This window comes from Lithobates pipiens, unplaced genomic scaffold (genome assembly GCF_037356315.1).
Source record: "Lithobates pipiens isolate NorthernLeopardFrog02 unplaced genomic scaffold, aLitPip1_a1.2 Scaffold_8, whole genome shotgun sequence".
NCBI classification, from domain to species: Eukaryota; Metazoa; Chordata; class Amphibia; order Anura; family Ranidae; genus Lithobates; species Lithobates pipiens.
Genome location: NW_027507903.1, coordinates 450,152,847 through 450,177,125, shown reverse-complemented (window position 1 = coordinate 450,177,125; position 24,279 = coordinate 450,152,847). Strand labels below are relative to the sequence as shown.

At 45.4% G+C, this 24,279-nt stretch overlaps 1 protein-coding gene across 2 annotated transcripts in view; it reads left to right on the top strand.

The window, feature by feature from the left end:
- Window positions 1-24,279, top strand: part of FAXDC2 (fatty acid hydroxylase domain containing 2) — an 88,605-nt gene that overhangs the window by 45,990 nt on the left and 18,336 nt on the right. For both annotated transcript variants that reach the window (XM_077468380.1, XM_077468379.1), the window contains exons 3-5: window positions 1,014-1,105; window positions 17,984-18,087; window positions 21,548-21,669. In XM_077468380.1, the coding sequence (XP_077324506.1) occupies window positions 1,014-1,105; window positions 17,984-18,087; window positions 21,548-21,669 (318 nt within the window). The remainder of the gene's footprint in view (window positions 1-1,013; window positions 1,106-17,983; window positions 18,088-21,547; window positions 21,670-24,279) is intronic.

The following is a 24,279-nucleotide window of genomic DNA, read 5'->3' as shown; positions in this document are numbered from 1 at the left end:
GTATAATATAAATATATATATATATATATATATATAATATATAATTTAGAAATTTTTGTAGAGTCGCTAGTATAATTGATGCTCTTTTCAATAGTGGGACATTATGGTTAATCTACCACTAATTTGGAGCCTAATATCAGCATAATATTATGGTATATCAACCAACTAGTGGAGTTTCATATTTTCACCTTCCTGCCAAGTTGGAACATTTGATTTTTACGCTCGTCAGGAAAGTGAATATGCACCTTTTTATACAACACGATACAATTACATTTATATACCACTTTTCTCTTTTAGTTTATGGGTATATATTTTTCAAGTGGTGGTTGTGATGCACAATTTCTGTGATCGGTGCCACACACCCACCCATGAATGCTTGCCAAACGCTGCTGTACGGGTGAGTCCATACAGCAGCTGCGTCTGCATTCACTTGCGTATGCTGTCTGCATGCTCATGTTAATGATGACTTATAATGAGCAAGAGGCTCCTCTCCTTGTAGTGCCTGAAACTTCTCCTAACATTCTCCTTATATCTGAAGAGATTTAAAAAGACATATATTGATATGTATGGGACTTACTGTATGTATGAAAAGTGTGCTAACAAGAACAGTTCAAATCATCAGATTTTTAGCTGTCATTTCTGTAGAGCAGAGCTGAAAATGAAATGTGGATTCTGATTGCTTCTTATAGGCAATGAGAAATTTTATTTTGATACATAAGCACCATACATTTCTGTATTGGCTAAATTATGTCACTACTACTTTTGCTGGATAACTTGGTTTATATATAAGGTAAATATAAATATAAATAAAAGTCTCTAAAATAAAAAAAGTGAAATTTATATACCGAATACTATTATTACAAGTATTGAAAACATAGTTATTTTTCACAATAATGGTCTTTTACCAACATATAATTTGAACATGCCATTTTATGTAACACCACCATTTTTACAACATTGCTATTTACCATTGTTATATCCTGTTAAGTTGCTGGGTTCATATGTTTTTCTAGGATGGGCAAGTTTGGGACTCTGTGAAGAAAACAGCCTTTGTGTTAGGCACTGGTCTTCTTACGTTTGCTGCCTTCAGAAACACAGTCACATGGTAAGATTATATGCAGGACTGTTCTGTAACAGTGTGCTATGTTCCAGTGAATGTGTCTAAAATGTATCAGCTGTATCCATGTTGTATTTTGCTGTAGTTGTTAGGGCATGGTTGATCTGGTTCTTTTTCCACATGGTAACAAAGGAGTTGATTTAATAAAGGCAGATCCTACTGTGCACAGAAATTGTTCCAGAGCTTCGTAAATGAGGGAAAGCTCTGCTGACTTCCATCAGCCATTCATGTGCAAAAAAAATAAAAAGTCCTTTTTTTTTTTATTTTACTGGCATGTGATTCTTTGGAAAGTGAAGCTTCATCTAATTTACTTGTTCTGGAGAAAATTCCCTTGCAGAGTTCAACTGCACTTGCAAAGCGTATTCTCTATTTGCCTTTAGTAAATGAACCTCATAGTCTTCTTGATTGTTAGTGAGCAGGCAAGCACTAGGTTAGGTGCAAGGATCACATCCGAAAGGTGGGTACACATGGATCGAAATTTGGACAGCAGAATACAATGGCACAGCGGAGCGGATTTTTCCACTTGCCTCACTTGTGTGGATGGGGAAATCTCTCATTTTTATTTCAGCCCACAGATATGACCTTTTCTCTTGCCAGTTCCAACTCACCGCTTTGGGTTGCTGCAACAACACTTTCAAGAAAGCTAATTAAAACGCAGGTGAGAGCTTTTATTAACCCCCCTGGCGGTGTTCCCGAGTCTGGCTCGGGGTGGAAGTTTTGTACCAAAAGCGGTAACCCCGAGCCAGACTCGGGACCGCATCGCAGAATGCAGGAGGAGATTACCTACCTTCTCCCCTGGATCCAGCGATGTCCCCCTGCTGTACGAGCGGCTCGTCCTCTGCCGGATCTATCACGGAGCCAATCTCAATTCCCTGCGAGCGTTGCGACGCACGGGGACGGAGATCGGCGCCAAATTCAAAAAGTAAAACACACAGTATACATACAGTATAAAGTAATCTTACAGATTACATTTGCTGTATGTAATTATTTCACATCCCCTTTGTCCCTAGTGTTCTGCCCAGTGCCCTGCATGCAGTTTTATAATATAAAAACTGTTCTTTATGCCAGGAAACTGGAGATTGTCCATAGCAACCAAAACTGTCCCTTTACATCAAAAATGATTTTAGCCAACCTAGAAAACAGCGATAATAAATTAAAATCACTCGCAGAATTGAGGGATAGCGATTTGTGGGGAGATCTGTCATCAAATATTGAAAAATAATGACAGTGACAATTCTGCAACTGAGCAAATTTCAGTGTTTTTTGACTTGATTACATTATTGAATCATTTTTATTATTGTTATATTATTATTATTTGGTATAATTACTTATAGTTATTTATTATATTATAATTTATGATTTCATTTTTCAAACTTTATCATACCCGGGATGTCTGCTAGACTCTGGTTTGAACAGATTTAAGAGAGTTATTCCTAAGAATTGCAGGACTACACTATAAAACGCCAAATTTTCATGCAAAATAATTGTACCGCTTTTAGCACCTAAAATCCGAAATGATCATACCGCCAGGGAGGTTAAAATAGTTTCACCATAAACACCCAAATATAAATATGTTCACATGTTTTTGGAATCAAAAATATGAGTATCAAAAAGGTAATTATTGTTGATACTAATAGAAGAGAGAGGCCCTAAAGGTATTTTTGGGAGGCATGCAACCAGTGCGCTCCTTGCAGTAGGTGGTTGGACACATATGCCAGTCAGAATCTGCTTTCTGTCTGTAGAGGGCCTCAACACAGTACAGGTATGGGCCTTATGTCGTGTACACACGATCGGAAATTACACCAGCAAAAGTCCGATGTGAGCTTTTGGTCGGAAAATTCGACCGTGTGTATGCTCCATCTGACTTTTGCTGGCGGCAAAAGATTGAGAGCAGATTCTCAATTTTACAGTCGGAAAAAGTTCCGATCATCTGTAGCAATTCCAACGTGCAAAATTCCTACACATGCTTGGAAACAATTCGGCACATGCTCGGAAGCATTGAACTTCATTTTCTTGGCTCGTCGTAGTGTTGTACGTCATGCACACTTGACGGTCGAAAGTTCTGTAAACTTTTGTGTGACCGTGTGTATCCATGCCAAGCTTGAGCAAATTCCATTGCAAAAACCATCCAAGATTTTTCCGACAGAAAATCCGCTCGTGTATACGTGGCATAAGACATCTTCCCAACCTGGCATTCCACCAAAACAAATGTTCAGGAGGAAGGGTTGAGTCTATCATCGAACTGCACCAGTGGCCCCAGTGTTAGCTGATCTCCTTAAACTATGGTGGCCGTGTACAAAGAAGCCTGCGATTCAGATACTTGAGAGTGCATACGGTTATTGTTTTTATGTTTAGTAAACTGTTTTACCAAGCAAGATCCGTGCACTTCTCTCTTTTTGATTCTACTTGTTAACAATTAAAACTAGACAGAAGCATTAACTCGTACAATAAATAGCAGCTAGACTCAAAATCAGTTTACTGAATCAGATCAGGCAGCTATTGCGATTGGTTGCCAGAGGTTACAGTGTATCATTACCGCTCACTGACTGGTTGCTAGAGGTTACAGCACACATTACGGTTTACTGATTAGTAGCTAGTGGTTACAGCACATGATTTCTGCTTGTTGGTAGGTTGCTAGAGATTACTGTGGATATGACCTCGGGGGGGCATGATATACATTTCAATGCCGTCGGTCGCCACTATTTACATATGAATGCTGTCGCTATTTACATATGAATGCCATTAATTGGCATGTAAACACAGGGTCTGCAGGTGAGTCATCTGTACACAACAATAGGGCAGAGCTGGGCAGCATTAGTAGCAGCACTTCACACTGAGATATTGGAACACAGCACAGGACTAAAACCTCAAGGGATGTGGGAATTTAAACCAGGATAGTTGGCAAGTATGAGGCAGCTGCTTTGGGCCCCACAACAATGACAGGGCCCAGGGCAGCTGCCCCTTTTGCCCTGCCTTAAAAACGGCCCTGACTGTACCTGCCCACAAGAGGAAGGAATGAAAATCCATACTTTTCTCAGGGTACTATTAACCTGTTCCCGAAGGCACTTGTGCATAGCAGTGTCAAGTGACATATTCACAAATATATAGAATAGACATGATTTAAATAATATGATTGCTTTTAAGCCATACTTGAAAGATTTATTTGAATCGTTCTCCTTTTTATCTAGACGCTACTACTTTTATGCAATATGTTCACGAACATCTCATATCTGTAGTAAACAAAGAAGGCTGTGGCTTTATATAATCACAATGAATAATGTGGCTTCCTGTTATCTGGTGACTGAGTCTTGTGACTGTAGTTCAGCACAGCCTTTCATCTATGTTATCACAGGTCAATGATCCATTCACCCTGAGTAGCTGAGCATGAATAAAGCTGAACTCTGGTAATCGGCTAACTACATAGGTCACATACATTTTGTAAATAGGAATGGTTTTACTGTTTGGATTTTAATGTTGCTCAACGAGTCCATGGAATTGTACTACCCAGATGAGTGACCTCACTTTTCTCTGTTGATGATCTCAGTCTGTGATTGGGCAATGAAAGGAATCTCTCTCTTCATGTGTCAGCATGTTCTTGTCATCAGAACCTGACTGGCCTTTCGTGCAATCCATTTTTGGGACTCGGCTCTAGAGTAGCACCTTAGTCCAGCCAGAGGAGGAGTGTGTTTCAGGGCTTTTTGGCTACTTTTACTCAAAAGTAAACTCAAACAAAAGGCTACCCTTGCAGAAGTTTTTAGCATCACAGCGACAAATAGAAATGTTCCAGCCTCCTGGCTATCCAGACTACATAGTTTCGGAGCCTGTCTCTGCACATACTCCTCACATTATCTCATTCAGCCTTGTCAAGACAAATGGCCCAACTGGTGACTCCGCAGGCCCCTACCTAATAATTATACACAGTAGAGGTCGACCGATATGGGTTTTTCTCTGGCCGATGCCGATATTTAGAAATCATGGCGGCCGATAGCCGATATATGATGCCGATTTTTTTTTTTTTTTTTTTTTTTTTTTTTTTTTTGGGCCGATTATGTTAGGCCGATTTTATTTTATTTATTTATATTTTTCCTTTTTTTTTTTTTTTTTAATCCTCCTTGATCTAACACACCTTTCCCACTGGGGCGTTTTTCAGGCGCTTTTGGGCTAAAAATAGCGCCTGTAAAGTGCCTGCAAAATGGCTCCCCTGCAGTCTGTGTGAAAGACAGAGTGCTTTCACACTGAGGCGATGCGCTGGCAGGATCTTAAAAAAAAAAAGTCCTGCAAGCAGCATCTTTGGAGTGGTGTATACCGCTCCTCCACCACTCCTGCCCATTGATATGAATGGGCACCACTGCCGAAGCGCATGCAATGCGATTTGGCAGCAGTGCTTCATGGGCGCATTTAACCTCTTCCTTGGCCGCTAGCTGGGTTATATGTGCCCTACTAGCAGCCAAATAGCACCGCTAAAATGATGGTAAAGAGCCGCTAAAACTTGCGTTTTACCATCAACGCCTGCCCGCTCCAGTGTGAAAGCAGTCTTCATAAGTGATACAGAAAATTTCTTACATTTAAACATTTATTAAACAAAACAAACCTCCAATCAGTTTACTTGTATGATTTAGATAAAAAAAAACTATATATTAAATAAAAACAGGTAGTCAAAACTTTTGGACGAAAAAAAAAATGGGCTAACTTTACTGTTTTTATTTTATTTTTATTTTTTAAATAGTGTATTTTTTTCCCCAAAAAAATGCATTTGAAAGACCTCTGTGCAAATGCCGTGTGACATAAAATATTGCAACAACCGCTATTTTATTCCCTAGGATCTCTGCTAAAAAAATATATATATAATTTTTGGGGGGCGTCTAAGTGATTTTCTGGCAGAAAATACAGGATTTTTACTTGTAAGCAACAAGTGTCAGAAAAGATTTAGTCTTTAAATGGTTAAACTGAGAACTTCTACACACAGAGATGACTTCATTCATTCAAGTGTAAACATTGTATCTTTCTGTTCTTTTCTTGGCAGCCTGCCCAGAGAGGAGGAAGACGTTTCTATGACGACTCAGGCAACTTGCACTGACTTCTATTACAGAAGTCCTTTCAAAGTCCCTGTAGTTCTAAATCGGCTTTTTATCAGCACAATCGGCAGATGCCGATTATTTAAAAAAACGGCAAATATCGGCCGATATATCGGTCGACCTCTAATACACAGTCTCTTAAAGTGCTAGCAAACCACCAGCTTTTTATATTTTTTTTAAACCTGCAAGGTAAAGTTATAATGTGCTAGTATGCATCACATACTAGCACATTATGTGAAAACTTACCTTAACTTACCTCAAACAAAGCTCTCCATTGGCACGCTGTCAGAGATGAGGGGGCTTCCAACTTCACCCGGTCATCCTTCCGGATTGGTGGATCCGATCCTTTGATTGGACGAGCCCCAATGTCACATGCGTGGGAGCCACTGTTCACAGCACAGGACTCTGAAGGAATGGCACAGGTATGTGGCTTCATAAGTAAATATCTTCTAAACTGTGCACATTTAGGAGATATTTACTGTACCTATTGGTAAAAATCAACCAAGGGAGTTTACTCCCACTTTAATACCATTCTCAAGTGATGGCTTTGTCAGATCGCCTTTCTTTGATGCCAGAAGGCACTATGTTCTCACACACACACACACACTGCTTGTACAGCTGCTTGTCTCCACAGAAAGAGCCATAAACCATGGACGGCCTCTATATTTAAAAGGCAGTGTGCACCTGCACAATCGGGATGCTGGTTTTCAGTAAAATGAAAACACAGGGTTAGAGACGTCATCCCTTCCATGTCTCTACAAGGCCCCTGGTCTCCAGAACCCAATCCGGGAGAAAATATCCTGGAGAAAACCGTAAAACATGTTTCCTCCTCTCAGAGCAGATATCCCAGTGTCTCAGCCTGCATAAATGAGAACCCTGGGCAGGGCCGTCTTTAATATTTATTGGGCCCTGGGCGAACATTTTCTTGGGGCCGCCCCCCCATGCAATTTCGCTCTCCACCTGCTCTGAGACATACAATAGCAGCTATACTCAAAATCAGTTAAGTGTATCTGATCAGGCAGCGATTGTGATTTGTTGCCAGAGGTTACAGCATATCATTACCACTTACTGACTGGTTGCTAGAGGTTACAGCTCACATTACGGCTCACTGATTAGTTGCTTGTTGATTGGTTGCTAGAGATTACTGTACAGTAATACTGCTCACTGGTTTCTAGAGGTTACAGCACATCATCTCCTCACTGCCTGCACAGCACGGACCGAGGAGGTGAGCGGACCCATCAATTAACAGAAAACTCTTAGGAATCCTAGAACTCCTGGGATCAGTGGCAGTGCTGGGGGGATTTTTTTTTTACCAACTACCAATATAAAAAGGCGTTTCAACACTGGCCACCAATGTAATGGAGGTTTACACTGGCCATTAGGGATGAGCCGCACACCCCCCGTTTCGGTTCGCACCAGAACTTTCGAACGGACCGAAAATTTGTGTGAAATTTAGAACTCCATTGTGAGTCTATGGGACTCGAACGTTCGAAATAAAAAGTGTTAATTTTAATAGTTAATATGCAAGATATTGTCCTAAAAAGGGTTTGAGGACCCAGCTCCTGCCACAGGGGACATGGGTCAATGGCAAAAATTTTTTTTTAAAACGGATGTTTTTTTTTGGGGAGCACTGATTTTAACCACTTTAGCCCCGGACCATTTTGCTGGTAAAAGACCAGACCACTTTTTGCGATTCGGCACTGCGTTGCTTTAACTGACAATTGCGCGGTCATGCGATGTGGCTCCCAAACAAAATTGACGTCCTTTTTTTACCACAAATAGAGCTTTCTTTTGGTGGTATTTGATCACCCCTGCGGTTTTTATTTTTTTGCGCTATAAACAAAAATAGAGCGACAATTTTGAAAAAAATGCATTATTTTTTACTTTTTGTTATAATAAATATCCCCCAAAAATATATAAAAAAACATTTTTTTCCCTCAGCTTAGGCCGATACGTATTCTTCTACATATTTTTGGTAAAAAGAATCGCAATAAGCTTTTATTGATTGGTTTGCGCAAAAGTTATAGCATTTACAAAATGGATAGTTTTATGGCATTTTTATTAACTTTTTTTTTTACTAGTAATGGCGGCGAACAGTGATTTTTTATTGTGACTGCGACATTATGGCAGACACATCGGACATTTTTGACACATTTTTGGGACCATTGTCATTTATACAGCAATCACTGCTATATAAATGCAGTGATTCCTGTGTAAATTACACTGGCAGTGAAGGGGTTAACCAGTGGGTGGCAGTGTAAGGGGCTAAGTGTTCCTAGGGGTGTGTTACTAACTGTGGGGAGCTGGGCTTTAATTTAGTGAACACTGATCTCTGCTCCACTCACATGGAGCAGAGATCAGTGTCACTAGTTGCTAGGCAGAACGGGGAAATGCTGTTTACAACGGCATTTCCTCGTTCAGCCGCCCCGTGAGACGATCGCGGGTATGCCTGCGGTGATCGAGTCCACGGGACCCGCAACCGGACTCACGGGGGTCCCGACCAGCTGGCAGAGCGGCATTAAAGATTGGACGTACCTGTACGCCAATATGCCTGCCTGTGCCATTCTGCCGACGTACATCGACGTGCGCTGGTCGGGAACCGGTTAATGACGATTAAAGTGAAATATTCCTTTAAATATCGTGCCCGGGGGGTGTCTGTAGTATGCCTGTGAAGTGTCACGTGTTTCCCGTGTTTAGAACAGTCCCTGCAAAAAATTTAAATTTAACGGAAAAAAAGTAAATTAAAACTGCTTGCCGTTTTAATGTAATATCTGGTTTCGCCAATACGGATGAAAATCATTGAGAAAAATGGCATGGGTAGCCCCCCCCCCCCTGCCCATTACCAGCCCCTTTGGGTCTTGTATGGATATTAAGGGGAACCCCGTACACAAATTAAAAAAGGAAAGGCGCGGGGCCCCCAGGCCCTATATACTCAGAACAGCAGTATACAGGCGGTGCAAACAAGACAGGGACTGTGTAGGTTTGTTGTGTTAAGTAGAATCTGTTTGCAATTTTAAACTGGTACATTTTTAAAGTGTAGCACCAGTCAAAAAATCAATTTTTAAGCTTTTTGGAAAACGTAGGGTTATCACCCCTGTATAAAAAAAATGTTGCGGTCCGTCTTTTTTTTCATCTCACTTCTTGTTGTCTCCTTCCGTTTGCAAGTAGGGGATGTTTGTAAGTTGGATGTTTGAAAGTAGGGGCCTGCCCTATATGCTCTGCAGAAATGGGGGCCTAAGGTGTTGGTGTTGCCACAACACTGTAAGCCCTCAAAGTGACTCTTGGTGGGCGCTGGAGCGCCCTGCTGTGAGCGATTATATCATGAATTGTAATTACATGCCATTGTTAACAGAGGTAGAAAAATTGGGCCTTCTGGTGGTTGTGGTGGTGGTGCTGATGCCACAACACTGTAAGTCCTCACAGTTACTCTCGGTGGGCGCAGGAACAGGCCCTGCTGTGAAATATTATATCAAGAATTGTAATTGCATGCCCCTGTTAAACAGGGGCTGAAAAATTGGGCCTTAGGCACTGCTTGCTGGTGCTATGACACTGCAACCTCTTCCATATACTCTAGTTGGAGGGCAGGAATGAGCCCTACTGCAAAGCATTGCATCCAAAATTGTAATTGCCCGCCCCCCTTAAACAGGGGCTGAAAAAGTGGGCTGGTGGCATAACCCAGAGCCAAAAATGTTCTTCCAAGCTATCAGCAGGATCATTGAGGAGGAAGAGGGTAGTCAGTCAACATAACAAGACAGTCACTCGGCATCAGCATAGGCAGTCTTGAAGGGATGTGACATTTAAAAAAAAAAAATTATTCGGTTATATCGGCTTCAGGTGCTTGGTAGCTGGTGGTGATCCAAGTCTGATTCATCTTTAGGAAGGTCAGTCGATCAACCGAGTCGGTGGACAGGCGCACCCTGTGATCGGTTACAAAGCCTCCAGCAGCACTGAAGGTGCGTTCCGAAAGAACGCTGGATGCAGGACATGCCAATAGCTCAATTGCATAATGTGCAAGCTCTGGCCAGTGATCCATCCTCAAGACCCAGTAAGCCAGAGGATTTTCAGTGGGAAAGGTGTCCAAGTCTGACCTTGCCCCTAGGTATTCCTGCACCATGTAAATCGGACGCTGGCGATGGTTGCTGGAACCGATCATACCTTGGGGCTGCGGACTAAAAAATTGTCTGAACGCATCGGTCAGACGGCCACCTTCTCCACCACTCCTGTGACTGACCGAAGCCTCAGCAACACGTCCAGGACCAGGAGTTTGTAACCTCCCAGTCTCTGGGAACGCGTTGCACAGACTTTTCTGCAAGGCCTCCTGGAGCTGTCTCATCCTCTGCTCCCTCTGCGACGGCAAGATAAGGTCCGCAACCTTACCCTTGTACCATGGATCAAGGAGAGTGGCCAGCCAGTAATGGTCCCTCTAATTGATCCGAAGAATACGAGGAGCCTTCCGCAGGCTTTGCAGGATCAGGGAGACCATGCAGCGTAAGTTAGCTGAGGCATTCGGTCCGGAGTCCTCTGGGTCACTAAGGACAGCATGATCCGCAGCCACCTCCTCCCAGCCACGTACAAGTCCACGTGTTTCTTGGGACTGTAAATCATCCCTAAAAGACTGCTGATGCTGAGTGCCAGGCTCCACCTTCATGCTGACACAGGCCTCCTCCTCCTCCGATAAAGGGGGCCTTGAGAAGCAAGGAAGTCCTCCTCCTCCTCCGAAGATAAAGGGGGCCTTGAGAGGCAAGGAAGTCCTCCTCCGACGACGATAAAGGGGGCCTTGAGAGGCAAGGAAGTCCTCCTCCTCCTCCTCCTCCTCCGATAAAGGGGGCCTTGAGAGGCAAGGAAGTCCTCCTCCGATAAAGGGGGCCTTGAGAGGCAAGGAAGTCCTCCTCCTCCTCCTCCGATAAAGGGGGCCTTGAGAGGCAAGGAAGTCCTCCTCCTCCTCCTCCTCCTCCTCCGATAAAGGGGGCCTTGAGAGGCAAGGAAGTCCTCCTCCTCCTCCTCCTCCTCCTCCTCCGATAAAGGGGGCCTTGAGAGGCAAGGAAGTCCTCCTCCTCCTCTTCCTCCTCCGATAAAGGGGGCCTTGAGAGGCAAGGAAGTCCTCCTCCTCCTCCTCCGATAAAGGGGGCCTTGAGAGGCAAGGAAGTCCTCCTCCTCCTCCTCCTCCGATAAAGGGGGCCTTGAGAGGCAAGGAAGTACTCCTCCTCCTCCTCCTCCGATAAAGGGGGCCTTGAGAGGCAAGGAAGTCCTCCTCCTCCTCCGATAAAGGGGGCCTTGAGAGGCAAGGAAGTCCTCCTCCTCCTCCGATAAAGGGGGCCTTGAGAGGCAAGGAAGTCTTCCTCCTCCTCCTCCTCCGATAAAGGGGGCCTTGAGAGGCAAGGAAGTCTTCCTCCTCCTCCTCCTCCGATAAAGGGGGCCTTGAGAGGCAAGGAAGTCCTCCTCCTCCTCCTCCTCCTCCTCCGATAAAGGGGGCCTTGAGAGGCAAGGAAGTCGTCCTCCTCCTCCGATAAAGGGGGCCTTGAGAGGCAAGGAAGTCCTCCTCCTCCTCCTCCAATAAAGGGGGCCTTGAGAGGCAAGGAAGTCGTCCTCCTCCTCCTCCTCCAATAAAGGGGGCCTTGAGAGGCAAGGAAGTCCTCCTCCTCCTCCTCCGATAAAGGGGGCCTTGAGAGGCAAGGAAGTCGTCCTCCTCCTCCGATAAAGGGGGCCTTGAGAGGCAAGGAAGTCCTCCTCCTCCTCCTCCTCCGATAAAGGGGGCCTTGAGAGGCAAGGAAGTCCTCCTCCTCCTCCGATATAAAGGGGGCCTTGAGAGGCAAGGAAGTCCTCCTCCTCCTCCTCCTCCGACGATAAAGGGGGCCTTGAGAGGCAAGGACGTCCTCCTCCTCCTCCTCCTCCTCCTCCTCCTCCGATAAAGGGGGCCTTGAGATGCAAGGAAGTCCTCCTCCTCCTCTTCCTCCTCCTCCGATAAAGGGGGCCTTGAGAGGCAAGGAAGTCCTCCTCCTCCTCCTCTGATAAAGGGGGCCTTGAGAGGCAAGGAAGTCCTCCTCCTCCTCCTCCTCCTCTGATAAAGGGGGCCTTGAGAGGCAAGGAAGTCCTCCTCCTCCGATAAAGGGGGCCTTGAGAGGCAAGGAAGTCCTCCTCCTCCTCCGATGACAATAAAGGGGGCCTTGAGAGGCAAAGAAGTCCTCCTCCTCCTCCTCCTCCTCCTCCGATAAAGGGGGCCTTGAGAGGCAAGGAAGTCCTCCTCCTCCTCCTCCTCCTCCTCCTCCGATAAAGGGGGCCTTGAGAGGCAAGGAAGTCCTCCTCCTCCTCCTTCTCTGATAAAGGGGGCCTTGAGAGGCAAGGAAGTCCTCCTCCTCCTCCTCCTCTGATAAAGGGGGCCTTGAGAGGCAAGGAAGTCCTCCTCCTCCTCCTCCTCCGATAAAGGGGGCCTTGAGAGGCAAGGAAGTCCTCCTCCTCCGATAAAGGGGGCCTTGAGAGGCAAGGAAGTCCTCCTCCTCCGACGACAATAAAGGGGGCCTTGAGAGGTAAAGAAGTCCTTCTCCTCCTCCTCCTCCTCCTCCTCCTCCTCCTCCTCCTCCGATAAAGGGGGCCTTGAGAGGCAAGGAAGTCCTCCTCCTCCTCCTCCGATAAAGGGGGCCTTGAGAGGCAAGGAAGTCCTCCTCCTCCTCCTCCGATAAAGGGGGCCTTGAGAGGCAAGGAAGTCCTCCTCCTCCTCCTCCTCCTCCTCTTCCTCCTCCTCCTCCGATAAAGGGGGCCTTGAGAGGCAAGGAAGTCCTCCTCCTCCTCCTCCTCCTCCTCCTCTTCCTCCTCCTCCTCCTCCTCCTCCTCCTCTTCCTCCTCCTCCTCCGATAAAGGGGGCCTTGAGAGGCAAGGAAGTCCTCCTCTTCCTGCCTCTGTTCTGCCTCCAGTGCCCTGTCCATTATTGCACGCAGCGTATGCTCCAAGAGGTGGACAAGAGGTACAGTGTCACTGATGCATGCACTGTCACTGCTCACCATCCTTGTGGCCTCCTCAAATGGTGACAGAACAGTGCATGCATCCCTGATAATGCTCCACTGGCACGGTGAAAAAAAAAAACGAGCTCCCCTGACCCTGTCCTGGTGCCTTAGTCGCACAGGTACTCATTGATGGCCCTCTGCTGCGTGTGCAGCCATTGCAGCATGGCCTACATTGCGTTCCACCTGGTGGGCATGTCACATATAAGGCAGTTCTTGGGCAGGTTTAACTCCTTTTCAAGCTCAGCCAGCCGAGCACTGGCATTAAATGATCGGCGGAAATGCACACAGACTTTCCTGGCCTGCCTCAGGACATCCTGTAAGCCCGAGTACCTGCCCAAGAACCGCTGCACCACCAGGTTAAAGATGTGAGCCACACAGGGCACATGGGTCAGTTGTCCCTGTCGGAGGGCAGAGAGGAGGTTGGTGCCATTGTCGCAAAGCCACCATTCCTGGCTTAAGCTGGCATGGCGTCAACCACCTCTCGGCCTGCCCCTGCAGAGCTGACAAAATATTTGCCCCAGTGTGGCTCCTGTCCCCCAAACAAACTAGCGCAAGCATGGCATGGCATAATTTTGCCTGCGTACTTGCGTAGCCCCTTGAACGCCTACGGAGCACCGCTGGTTCCGAAGACAGAGCACTGGAAGAGGCCATGGAGGAAGAAGAGGAGGGGGTAGAGGAGAGAGGTGTGTCACAACCAGTAGTAGCATTTTGGAGGCCCGGTGGTGGAACAACCTCCAACACTACTGCGCCTTATCCTGCATCTTTCCCAGCTGCCAGAAGAGTGACCCTATGGGCCGTGAAAAATAGGTAAGATCCCTGTCCATGCCTGCTGGACCATGAATCAGCGATAATATGCACCTTACCACTGACCACCCTGTCCAGCGAGGCATGGACATTGCCTTGCACGTGTCGGTAGAGAGCCAGAATTGCCTTCCATGAGAAAAAGTGGCGTTCGGGGACCTGCCACTGAGGAACTGCACATTGCACAAACTCGCGGAACGGGGGCCGAGTCTACCAACTGAAAAGACAGCAGTTGAAGTGCTAGCAATTTAGCCAAGCTAGCATTCAACTGCTGGGCATGTGGATGGCTGGGAGTGAACTTCTTTTGACGGTCCAGCAGCTGGGGCAGGGAAATTTGCCTGCTACAATCGGACGAGGGTGTACTGCTAGCAGAGTGCCCGCAAGTACTTGGCTGTGACGCACCTAATTCTACACCTTCATTCATCTCAGTGCAGGTTTCAGAGAGCACTGAAGGTCTAGTGAGGTTGGAGATCCCAGCTGATGAGGAGTAAGGAGAGGTCCGATTTGTTCTTTGGTGCAGGTCTTTGAGGTACGCTTGCAAACGAGCTGCATGGCAGGTCAACATATGTCTGGTCAAGCATGTGATGCCCAAGCGGCTGATGTTTTGGCCACACGAGATACGCTTGAGACATATGTTGCAAATGGCAGCGGTGCGATCTGATGCACTCGTCTCAAAAAAGGCACACACCAAAGAACTTTTGGAATAACTCGCAGAAACAGCGTCCTGCACAGGTGGAGCTCTGCGGTGTGATTCAGTCAGTGTGCTGCCCCTAAGCTGGCCCCCGGAGGGCATCCTGCCTCGTCGGAGATGTACCTCCTCCTCCTCCTGCTCTCTCCTATCAGGCACCCACGTGGAATCAGTGACCTCATCATCCCCTCCCTCTTCATCACTGAAGCAAACCTGGCAGTATGCTGCAGCTGGTGAAACGTGACTGCCAGATTGCTGTCCTTCTTGAGCATCCCCTCTCTCTCTGCGCTCACGCTACTGCCTTCCTCTAGCTGGGTATCATCATCAGAGCCTTCAAAACGCTGGGCATCCTCCACCCAACACTGTGCTCAAACAGTTCGGGAGACTCCTCAGGAGGACATGGTGGGTCTAGGGAAGGAGTGACTGATGACATTAAGACAAGGGAAGAGGACGCGTTGGCAGCTGCTTTGCTAGTACCCTGAGCCTGGGTGAGAGAGGATGAGGGCTTGGTCATCCACTCTACCAAGTCTTCAGCATGATGTGGCTCAACACTTCCAGCTGCCGAAAATAAGGACAAGCGTGCCCCATGGCCACGCGCTGATGACGATGCACCGCGTCTATGACCAGCACTGTTGTCTCTTGACACAGAGCCTGCTTGCCCTCTTTTATTGGCTCGTGACTGTCTGCCTCTCCTTGTTGGCCTTCCAGGCATAGTAATGGCCTGCAGGGAAAACCAGCAATTGGGTAGTGTACATTGTGCTGAAGGCACACAACACCCACTGTAAATGCTGCAGATACCTGTATTGGAGAACACCAGCAATAAAGGGTATATACAGGTGTATACTGCAGATGCCTGAGAAAAGAACACACTGTCCCTGCCTATCTTGCTCTTTCTATGCACGCCGGAACACACTACACAAGGCCACCGCGCTGGCAGCCTTATATAGTGTGGGGCATGTACTGAACCCCCTGAGCTATAATTGGCCACAGGCAATTATGGCTCTCCTCGCTGCCGGCGCTGTGATTGGCCAATCATGAACCAGCAATGCACTGCGATGGCTCAGTGCATTGTGGGTCGTGAGCGCCACACGAATTTGGCGCGAACGGCCCATAACATTCGGTATTCGCTGAACGGGCGAACAGCATGTTCGACTCGAACACCAAGCACATTACTACTGGCCATCAATGTAATAGGGGTTTACACTGACCACCGATATAATAGGAGTTTACACTGACCACTAGTGTAATAGAGGAATTCACAGTAACAACCAATGTAAGGAGGGATTTACACTGACCACCAATGTAAGGGGAACATTCACACTGCCCACTAGTGTGGTGCTTGGTGTAGAATCCTTTCATTCACACTAGTGGCCAGTGTGATATATATATATATTTTTTTTTTACCCTTACATTGGTGGTCAGTGTAAATCCCTCCTTACATTGGTGGTTACCGTGAATGCTTCTATTACATTGGTGGTCAGTGTAAATCTTCTCATTACATTGGTGCTTGGTGTAGAATCCTTTCATACAATGTAATGAGAAGATTTACACTGTCCACCAATGTAATGGAAACATTCACAGTAACCACCAATGTAAGGAGGAATTACTCTGAGCACCAATGTATGGGGACCTCCACACTGGCCACTAGTGTGAATGAAAGGTTTGTGCACCAAGCCCCAATGTAATCAGAAGATTTATACTGACCACCAATGTAACTGAGACATTTAGCCCGTGTTCACATTTGTGTGTTTCAGGAATGCATGCAAAATCACCTTTCTGACACCACAGAAACATGCTGCCCTTTAGCAGATACACAGCAATGCCATCAATTGTTAATGACACCCTTACACATCTGCTGACATGTGCCTTGGAACCGTGTGATTTTGAAAAAGGGTTAGGGACTTTCTTCTGCATTTCTAGTGCATAAAGCAGCCCATTGAAATTAATGGGCTGCCCTACACATGACCTACATCTTTATCCACCCTGTCGGTACACCTTTGCATCCTAAAACCCCTGCTAACCTCTGCACCCCAAACCTCCCCCATCCTCTCCACTCCAACCCTCCACCCCTTTAACTCTATCTGTCTCCTCTGCTCATCTTTGGACCCGCCTTCCTTGCCTCCATACATCCCCTCCTTGATCACCTGTGCACCTCAAACTGTAATTCCCTCTCTGCCTACCCCCCCCCCCCCACCAATTTGCTTGCCTTTGCAGAACAGGCAGATGTTGAGCTTAATGACCACAGTTGTAGGCAGGACTTTCGAGCATACCCCTTTACCTCCTCAGTGAGCAGTATTCAGTATAGGTGATGGTGGATTTGACCTTGAGGGGCATGATATACATATGAATGCTGCCACTATTTACATATTAATGCCGGTTATTTACATGTAAACACAGGGTCTGCCGGTGAGTCATCCATACACAACAATAGGGCAGAGCAGGCAGCATTAGTAGCTGCAATTCACACTGACATATTGGGACATAGCACAGGACTAACACTTCAAGGAACAAGGGAATTTAAACCAGGATAGTTGGCAAGTATGAGGCAGCTGCTTTGGGCCCCACAACAATGACAGGGCCCAGGGCAGCTGCCCCTTTTGCTTTAAAAACTGCCCTAACTCTGGGTGACATCTAAGCCTTCTGACACAATGACAAGGTGCAGCACTGTCACACCATCTTTCTCCAAATGTGAGTGCCACTTTAGAAGATATTATGAGAGGCTAATATCAGGAGAGGTTCAGAAATGTGCATTTAGATTATATATTGTATATGCAAATTATATCGGTGGCGGCCTGTCCATAAGGGGGCCAGGGGACTAATCCATGTGCCCAGCCCCTAATCTACGTGCAGGGTTCCAGATGCATGGATTTCAATGGGGTTTTCAATGGAGTTTGACTGATCACCGGGCGGTTTGTTTGTGTGTATATGTATTATGTATGTGTGTGTGTGTATGTATGTATGTATGTGTGTGTATATATATATATATATATATATATATATATATATATATATATATATATATATATATATATATATATATATATATATATATATATATATATATATATTAATGTGTGTGTATTTTATTAGTTTTAAAAAATACATGGCTGTGTTACATTGTATTTTTAATATCCACTGGAATTTTAGCTTTAATGTTTTTATGGTACTTATTTACTTAGCCTCAACTCATTGTTTTCACAGATTTTATTCAGAGGCAATGCATGTCTCACCAACACATAAACATCATAAGCCTAGGCTGGTATCACATTTTACATTTGTTGTCTTGACTTTATCCTTATTTCAGGCACCTGCAGCGTTTCTGGGGAGCATCAGGTGACTTCTGGCAGGCCCAATGGGGGAAGCTTCACAGCTACTATGGTGGAAATGAATTAGCCTTATACTGTTTAGGTGAGTAATCGTACAAACTTTATTATGCAGTAGTATATCTTGATTTTACTTGTATGCAGCTGGAGCTTAAATCCAGGGCAGATTGAAAACATAATTTAATGTACTTATGTAATAATTTAAAATATTAATGTATTGTTGAATGCAGGTATTTTTAAATGCAACTAATACATTATTGAATTTGTCTTCATGATACACTTTGAACAAATAGAATTCAGCAGCATGCCAAGAAGCTGACAAAGAACATAAAGGTGAATTTATCAAAGGCAAATAAATTGTGTGATTTGCAAGTGCATTTTCACTCAGAGCTTAGTAAATGTGATAAAGCTCTGCTGATTTCCTTTATCCAATCATGTGCAAACAAAAATGCTGTTTTTTGTTACATTTTCCTTGCACCTTATTGGATATCCTTTACAAAGTGACGTTTCAGCATATTTTCTAAGGAAAATGAGCACAACAGCACTTGCGAAGTGCACAGTCTATTTGTCTTTAGTAAATCAACCCTATAGTAATAAAAGGAGAGAGAGGGAAGGGCGACCTTATCAGTCCACTACTTCTCCCTCACTGTCCATTTCCAAGTACTAGGCAAAGAGGTGACCAGCTGTATTGCTTTACTCTAGTGGAGAAATATGATACCTCCAGCCTGGCTGTGCTGTTTGACAGGGCTGCCTGAAACTCAGGACACCCTGGACAACATTACAAATGTGCACAAGTATATTAAGGAAGAAGTAAAACGGTTACTCCTATTAAGGGCAAGAGTGAGAACAACTCTTACCATAATTTTCCTTTCCAGGTGCCTCACCATGTCAGCAATGGTGAGTTAGCCTCTGCCCATGAGACCCCAGGACAGACCTCTTTTCATAGCTTAAAATATCTCCTCAGTGTTATTATAACAAAGTCCTAAAAAAAATAGACACAAAAAGGTAAATTGTGCTGACATGATGAGGCACCTGGAAAGTAAAATCACTGTAAGAGCTTTTCATTGAATTTTCTGTATGCCAGGCACCCCTTCCACTGTATAGCCAAACTCAACTTGAAGATCAGAAAGCAAATCCAGCTTGTAGTGATTAACAAATATATCATTGAGACCGACCAGTTGCATTGCAGATGACCACTGGTGAGATGCAAGTCTGCGAATGTCCAAGAAGCAGGAGGCAATACATAGAGCAGGGGAAACTTCCATGACTGTTTCCAAAGCACTGGAATCCAGAGTCCTTGAGAAATACAAGGCAGTCTGGCATTGTGGCATGAGGCCATACTATCGACATATGGAGACGTTTTTCTGAACATGGCAAATGTTCAATGACTACTTCACGGGGTCAGCAAAGTTGTGACAATGGTGAAACTTTTGGATAGAGATTACCTCCCTGATATATATACCACTGCCATTTAAACTTTTCAACCTCACTTTTTGATGCTGAAGTAGCAATTTAAAGAAAAGGAGAGCCTGGAATACTACCTTGATTTTCAAGATACCTAAGGATAATCCCAGAGGAAGAGACCATTTCCTTTGAAATGCCTAGGCCTGAGAATGTGCACCCCCCCCTTCCCCCAGCCCTGGAGACTGTCAACTGAAGTAACAATAATCCAGTCCCCAGGGTTAAGGAGCCTGCCTTGTGATGGACCACCAACACATGCCTAGGTTGACTGCTTGGGAGATCCAGATTCAAGGGTAAAGATTCCTCCTGACCTATTGGTTTAAGGAGCACCAATTGAAAAACCCAACTGTGCCTTTGGGTCCAAGGCATTGGTATTGTTTAAAAAACACCAGATTGTTTAAGACAATACATCTAGGACCCCAAGACACTGGCCAGCAGACAGGACTAAAGGTCTCCTCACAAAGGTCACTCTCTACTAAAGGAGGACTATTTTGGAGTCTGGCAAAAACCCTTTTCCCTTGCTCGTATCAAACAGCATTCGTAAGTACTGAATTGATTGAGAAGGCTGAAGTTGACATTTCCTTTCATTCACCAGTCAGCCAAACTTTCTCAGATAGTTCCAAACTAGCTGTCTGCTGGGCAGTGCTTCCCAATGAGATTTGTTACTACTAGAAGGTCTTCAAGATAATGGTAGAGTAGTACCCCCTTGTTCCAGATACATGCTCCGTTTGTTAGGAAGGAAGTGGAGAACTGTAGATGTGGCTCCTAGTAATGAGTACTACAGAAACCTCTGATGTGGCTTGAATACCGGGATGCTCAAATTGAGGGATAGCAGCCACTAGTCCTTCCTTGTACCCTTTATTATGGTTTCCACATATTCTGTTTGAAAAGGCTACACCCAGAGGTTTATTACTTGTTAAAAAAAGGTAACAGTTTAGGACCTTTAGGTCTAATTCTGGCCTGAATCAACCTGAATATTTTGGAACCAAGAACAGTGTTGAGTAGAATCCTGCTCTGATTTCTGCAGTTGGAACTGGCACCCCTGCTCATTAGGAAATCTATTTGGATGAGCAAAATACCCCTCTTCTTGTGTGCCACTGGGTTTCCTTGAAAAGATATTTTTGGGGAAGATTGCTGAACTTTAGTACGGAACCTTTCTAAACCACAGCTTGGACCCAATAATCTGGGATATGATTCACTCAGACTATCCTGAAAAGCAGCAAACATCCCCCCCCCCCCCCCACCATAGTCAACTGGGTGGACCCTATCTCAGAAAGACTTCTCTAAGGCTTTTTGACTGGACTGAGCTTTTGATCTGAGAGTTTAAAGAAATGAACCCTGAGTGCATCTTCACACATAGATAGGATGAGATGTGAATAGGGCAGACTGGAGAAGAGGTGGAGGTGAAGTTAGACAAGCTTCACACTGCAGAAAGAGAGAGTTAAATAGACTGCCTCCCACTCCACCTGGAAACAGCTCTGTGTTACTTCTGGCACAACCCAGAAGGGGGTGCATTTATGGAAGGTCTGCTGGAAGTAACACCGATACCTTCACCCACACTGTAGCACTATATTTTGGGGCGTAAGAAATTAGACAAGCCAGGACTGAAAGTGACATCAGATTCCATATTGAGCATTGGAGAAAGGAGTAGGCTGGTAGGGGAGCCTAGTTAGTGCTGCAGAAAGCAATACAAAGCACAATTATGTTGTAAAGTCTCACCCTGACACCGAGCGTGTGCTGGATAACACCTGTTTAGGGATAACTCTTCACTACTTGTGGAAGGTATAGCCTAGGTGGAAAGGGAGCTTCTTCTGTAGGGTTCTTGCTGTCCCTAGGTCTTGGGAAAGAAAAAAAGAATACCACGTAGGGAGAGTAAAACCTTTTAAGCTATGAAGAGGGCTGGTCCTGGGGTCTTGTGAGTCACTTTATCCATCAATGCTGACAAGAGGAAGCGCCTGGAAATAAAATTAGTATAGTATAGTATTAGTATAAAATATATATATATTATATATGTATGTGTGTATAATATTTGCTTCATAAAATACTGACATTGGTCGTGATGTGACACTTTGCCTGACCTGCAGGAGCAATGGCGATCCCCAGCTTGTCATTCTGGATGTACAATGCTGTACTAATGATGATTGACCTGACTGGAAAACCAAGCATCTTTACCCGCTACAGAATCCAGCCAGGAAAGAATGATCCGGTAGGTTTTACTGGATGTGTGTACGGTTTTGCATGAACAGAGCACAGGCCACAGCCTGAGGTGGAAATGTTTTTGTTAATGTGGCAATTGTTAATGTATTGCAGTAAAACAATAGTTTGCACCCTAAAAACGAGTCAGCAGCAGTAGCTCCCGTATTTGTTGCTGACAGGTTACCTTTAAAGTAAACATGTCTTGGCCCACTTCCTTGGCTTTATGTTTAGCAATGCTTCAAATGGATCCTTAGAGAAGCATGTCCGCTCTACCTCCCCCGCCACGCACCTCTCCACAGCCCCATAGCCTGAACCGCACGCTCATGCTCCCGAGACGCTACACTGATTCGGGTTGATCCTCCGGTCTTGGCGGCCCCAGGGAACGAGAGACGGATCTGCCAAAACCCAGCTACAGACTCAGCTGCAGCCCACGCTACTGGAACGGCTGCCCAGGAGCACAGCGGCGGAGCATCGTAAGACGCCGATATATGACGGGACGGGTCCTGGACGGTTTACCCTGAAGGGAGGAGTGGATCCCTGCTAGACTATATCGGAGCACAGGGAGAGGCTGTCACAAGTTCCCACAGACACGCGGCAGAGCGGTAAGACAAGCAGTGGGACGGGGATGCGGGAGAGTTTCTGTTGGAGTTTCTGCTGGACTGGTGAGAGGCAAGGATATAGACACTATACTAGATAAGGGGATATACCCCTAGGTAAACTGGAGCCTACCCCATTGCCTCTCTTTCTCTGTCTAAGGAAAAAAAAAATTTGCTCTGACAGAATTTCACATGGAATGATTGTTTGAACTGGCTCTTAATTGTATTGCTACCTGGGGAGAGAAAAGGAAAAGGTATCGATATCCAAAGAGGGTTTTCTCTGTTAACCCCTCCCCCCCTGGCTTAAAGGGACAGTTGCGTATGTATACAACCAGCAATATAAAATCTACAGGGGGAAAGCCGGTATGCTAGGAACAACAGCTGCTGGAGGAATTTAAATGCAGCTTTAATAGGCCCTGCTGTTGACAAGAGGATTCATACCCCCCTGAGTTCTTTTTTGGAGGTTGTCTGGGAAACATATTTTATGGTCTCGAGAATGCATGATATGGACATATCCAATAGTCCCTGCTAATTAATAGCGGCTGCCCAATACAGAAAAGTGGAAGTGGAAGTAGCGGAACAGTTAAAAAATCTTGTTTTCCAAACGGCCGCCTTGTAAGAAAGAAAAGAAAAAACCTTTTTTTTGGTGGTCATTTGGAACTGAACAAACGCCTGAGACATCAGGATAGAGGGCTTATCGGTTATCGAGCGATAGGCCCCCCTCCTCCCTGTGTTCTTTCCTTTTTTTTTTTTTTTTTGTGGACATTTTGGTGGAGGAGACCTAATTGGTATTGATCACCAGTCAAACGAATGTAATAACACAGTGGTTGATGCTTTTGGGTTAGGGGGGTCTTTTGAAGGAGAGCTATATAAAGCGGTTGTAAAGATTTATATTGATATCTTGATATAGGGGGAAGGGAGTGAAGCTTTGATAGCTCTGCTAGGATGAGAGGGAAAGCAGGCAAGACAAATAAACAAACAACCCCTGCCGCAAGCCCAGTCGGAATCCAAAAATATATGGCCGCCAACACCAGTATAAGGGCAGGTGAAGAGGCTGGTAGCCCCAGGATGGAAAAACTGCTCCGCTCGGGCCCAAGTAGACAGAAGGGAGAAGATAGCAGAGGGACAAAAACCCCGGGTATTAAGCCAACTGAAAAAAAAAATAGTGCAAACTCACAAAGCGGCGATATTAGCCAGAATGAAGTTCAAGGAAGTGAGGGGTCAGAACATCTGAGGGCAGGAGAAAGGAGTCTGGACAGTCACGGAGAAACCTCCCAGTCCCCACAGATTAGGGAGATGCTCTCAGAGATGTTCATGAGGATGGAGATCTCTTTAAGGGCAGACATCGCAACTATAAGAGAGGATATAGGCCTGGTCTTGGGGAGAGTAGAGGAGGTGGAAAACAAAATAGAGGCCCAGGAACATAGAATAGATGGAATCCTAGAACAGGTAACAGCCCTCCGTAGGGGAAATAGAATAATTAGATATAAATTAGAAGATCAGGAGAATAGAAGCAGAAGAAAGAACCTACGAATAAAAGGTCTCCCTGAGACAAATAGCGCATCTACCCTTGGAGAGATAGCTCAACAGATCTTTAACCCCCTATTAGACAGAGAAGTCACAGCCCCATTAAAGTTAGATAGAATACACAGGATGACACGACCTTTTGGAATTAGATCAGAAACCCCCCGAGATGTCATAGCAAGATTTCATCACGTAGCAGAAAAAATGCAGGTAATGAGGAAAATTAGAACACAGCCAGGGGTGACCTACGGGGACGTGGAACTGCAGATCTATTCCGACTTAGCAGGAGAGACGCTTGGAAGAAGGAGAAGACTGAAACCACTAACGGAACTACTGAGAGCAGCCGATATCCCATATCAATGGGGATTTCCGGCATGTCTCATAGGGAAAAAAGACGGACGATCTGCGGTTCTACGTTTCCCGGAGGATCTCCGAGAATTCTGCGAACAGTTAGGAATACACCCTACCCCACAGATAGAATGGGATAGTGAAGAGGATCT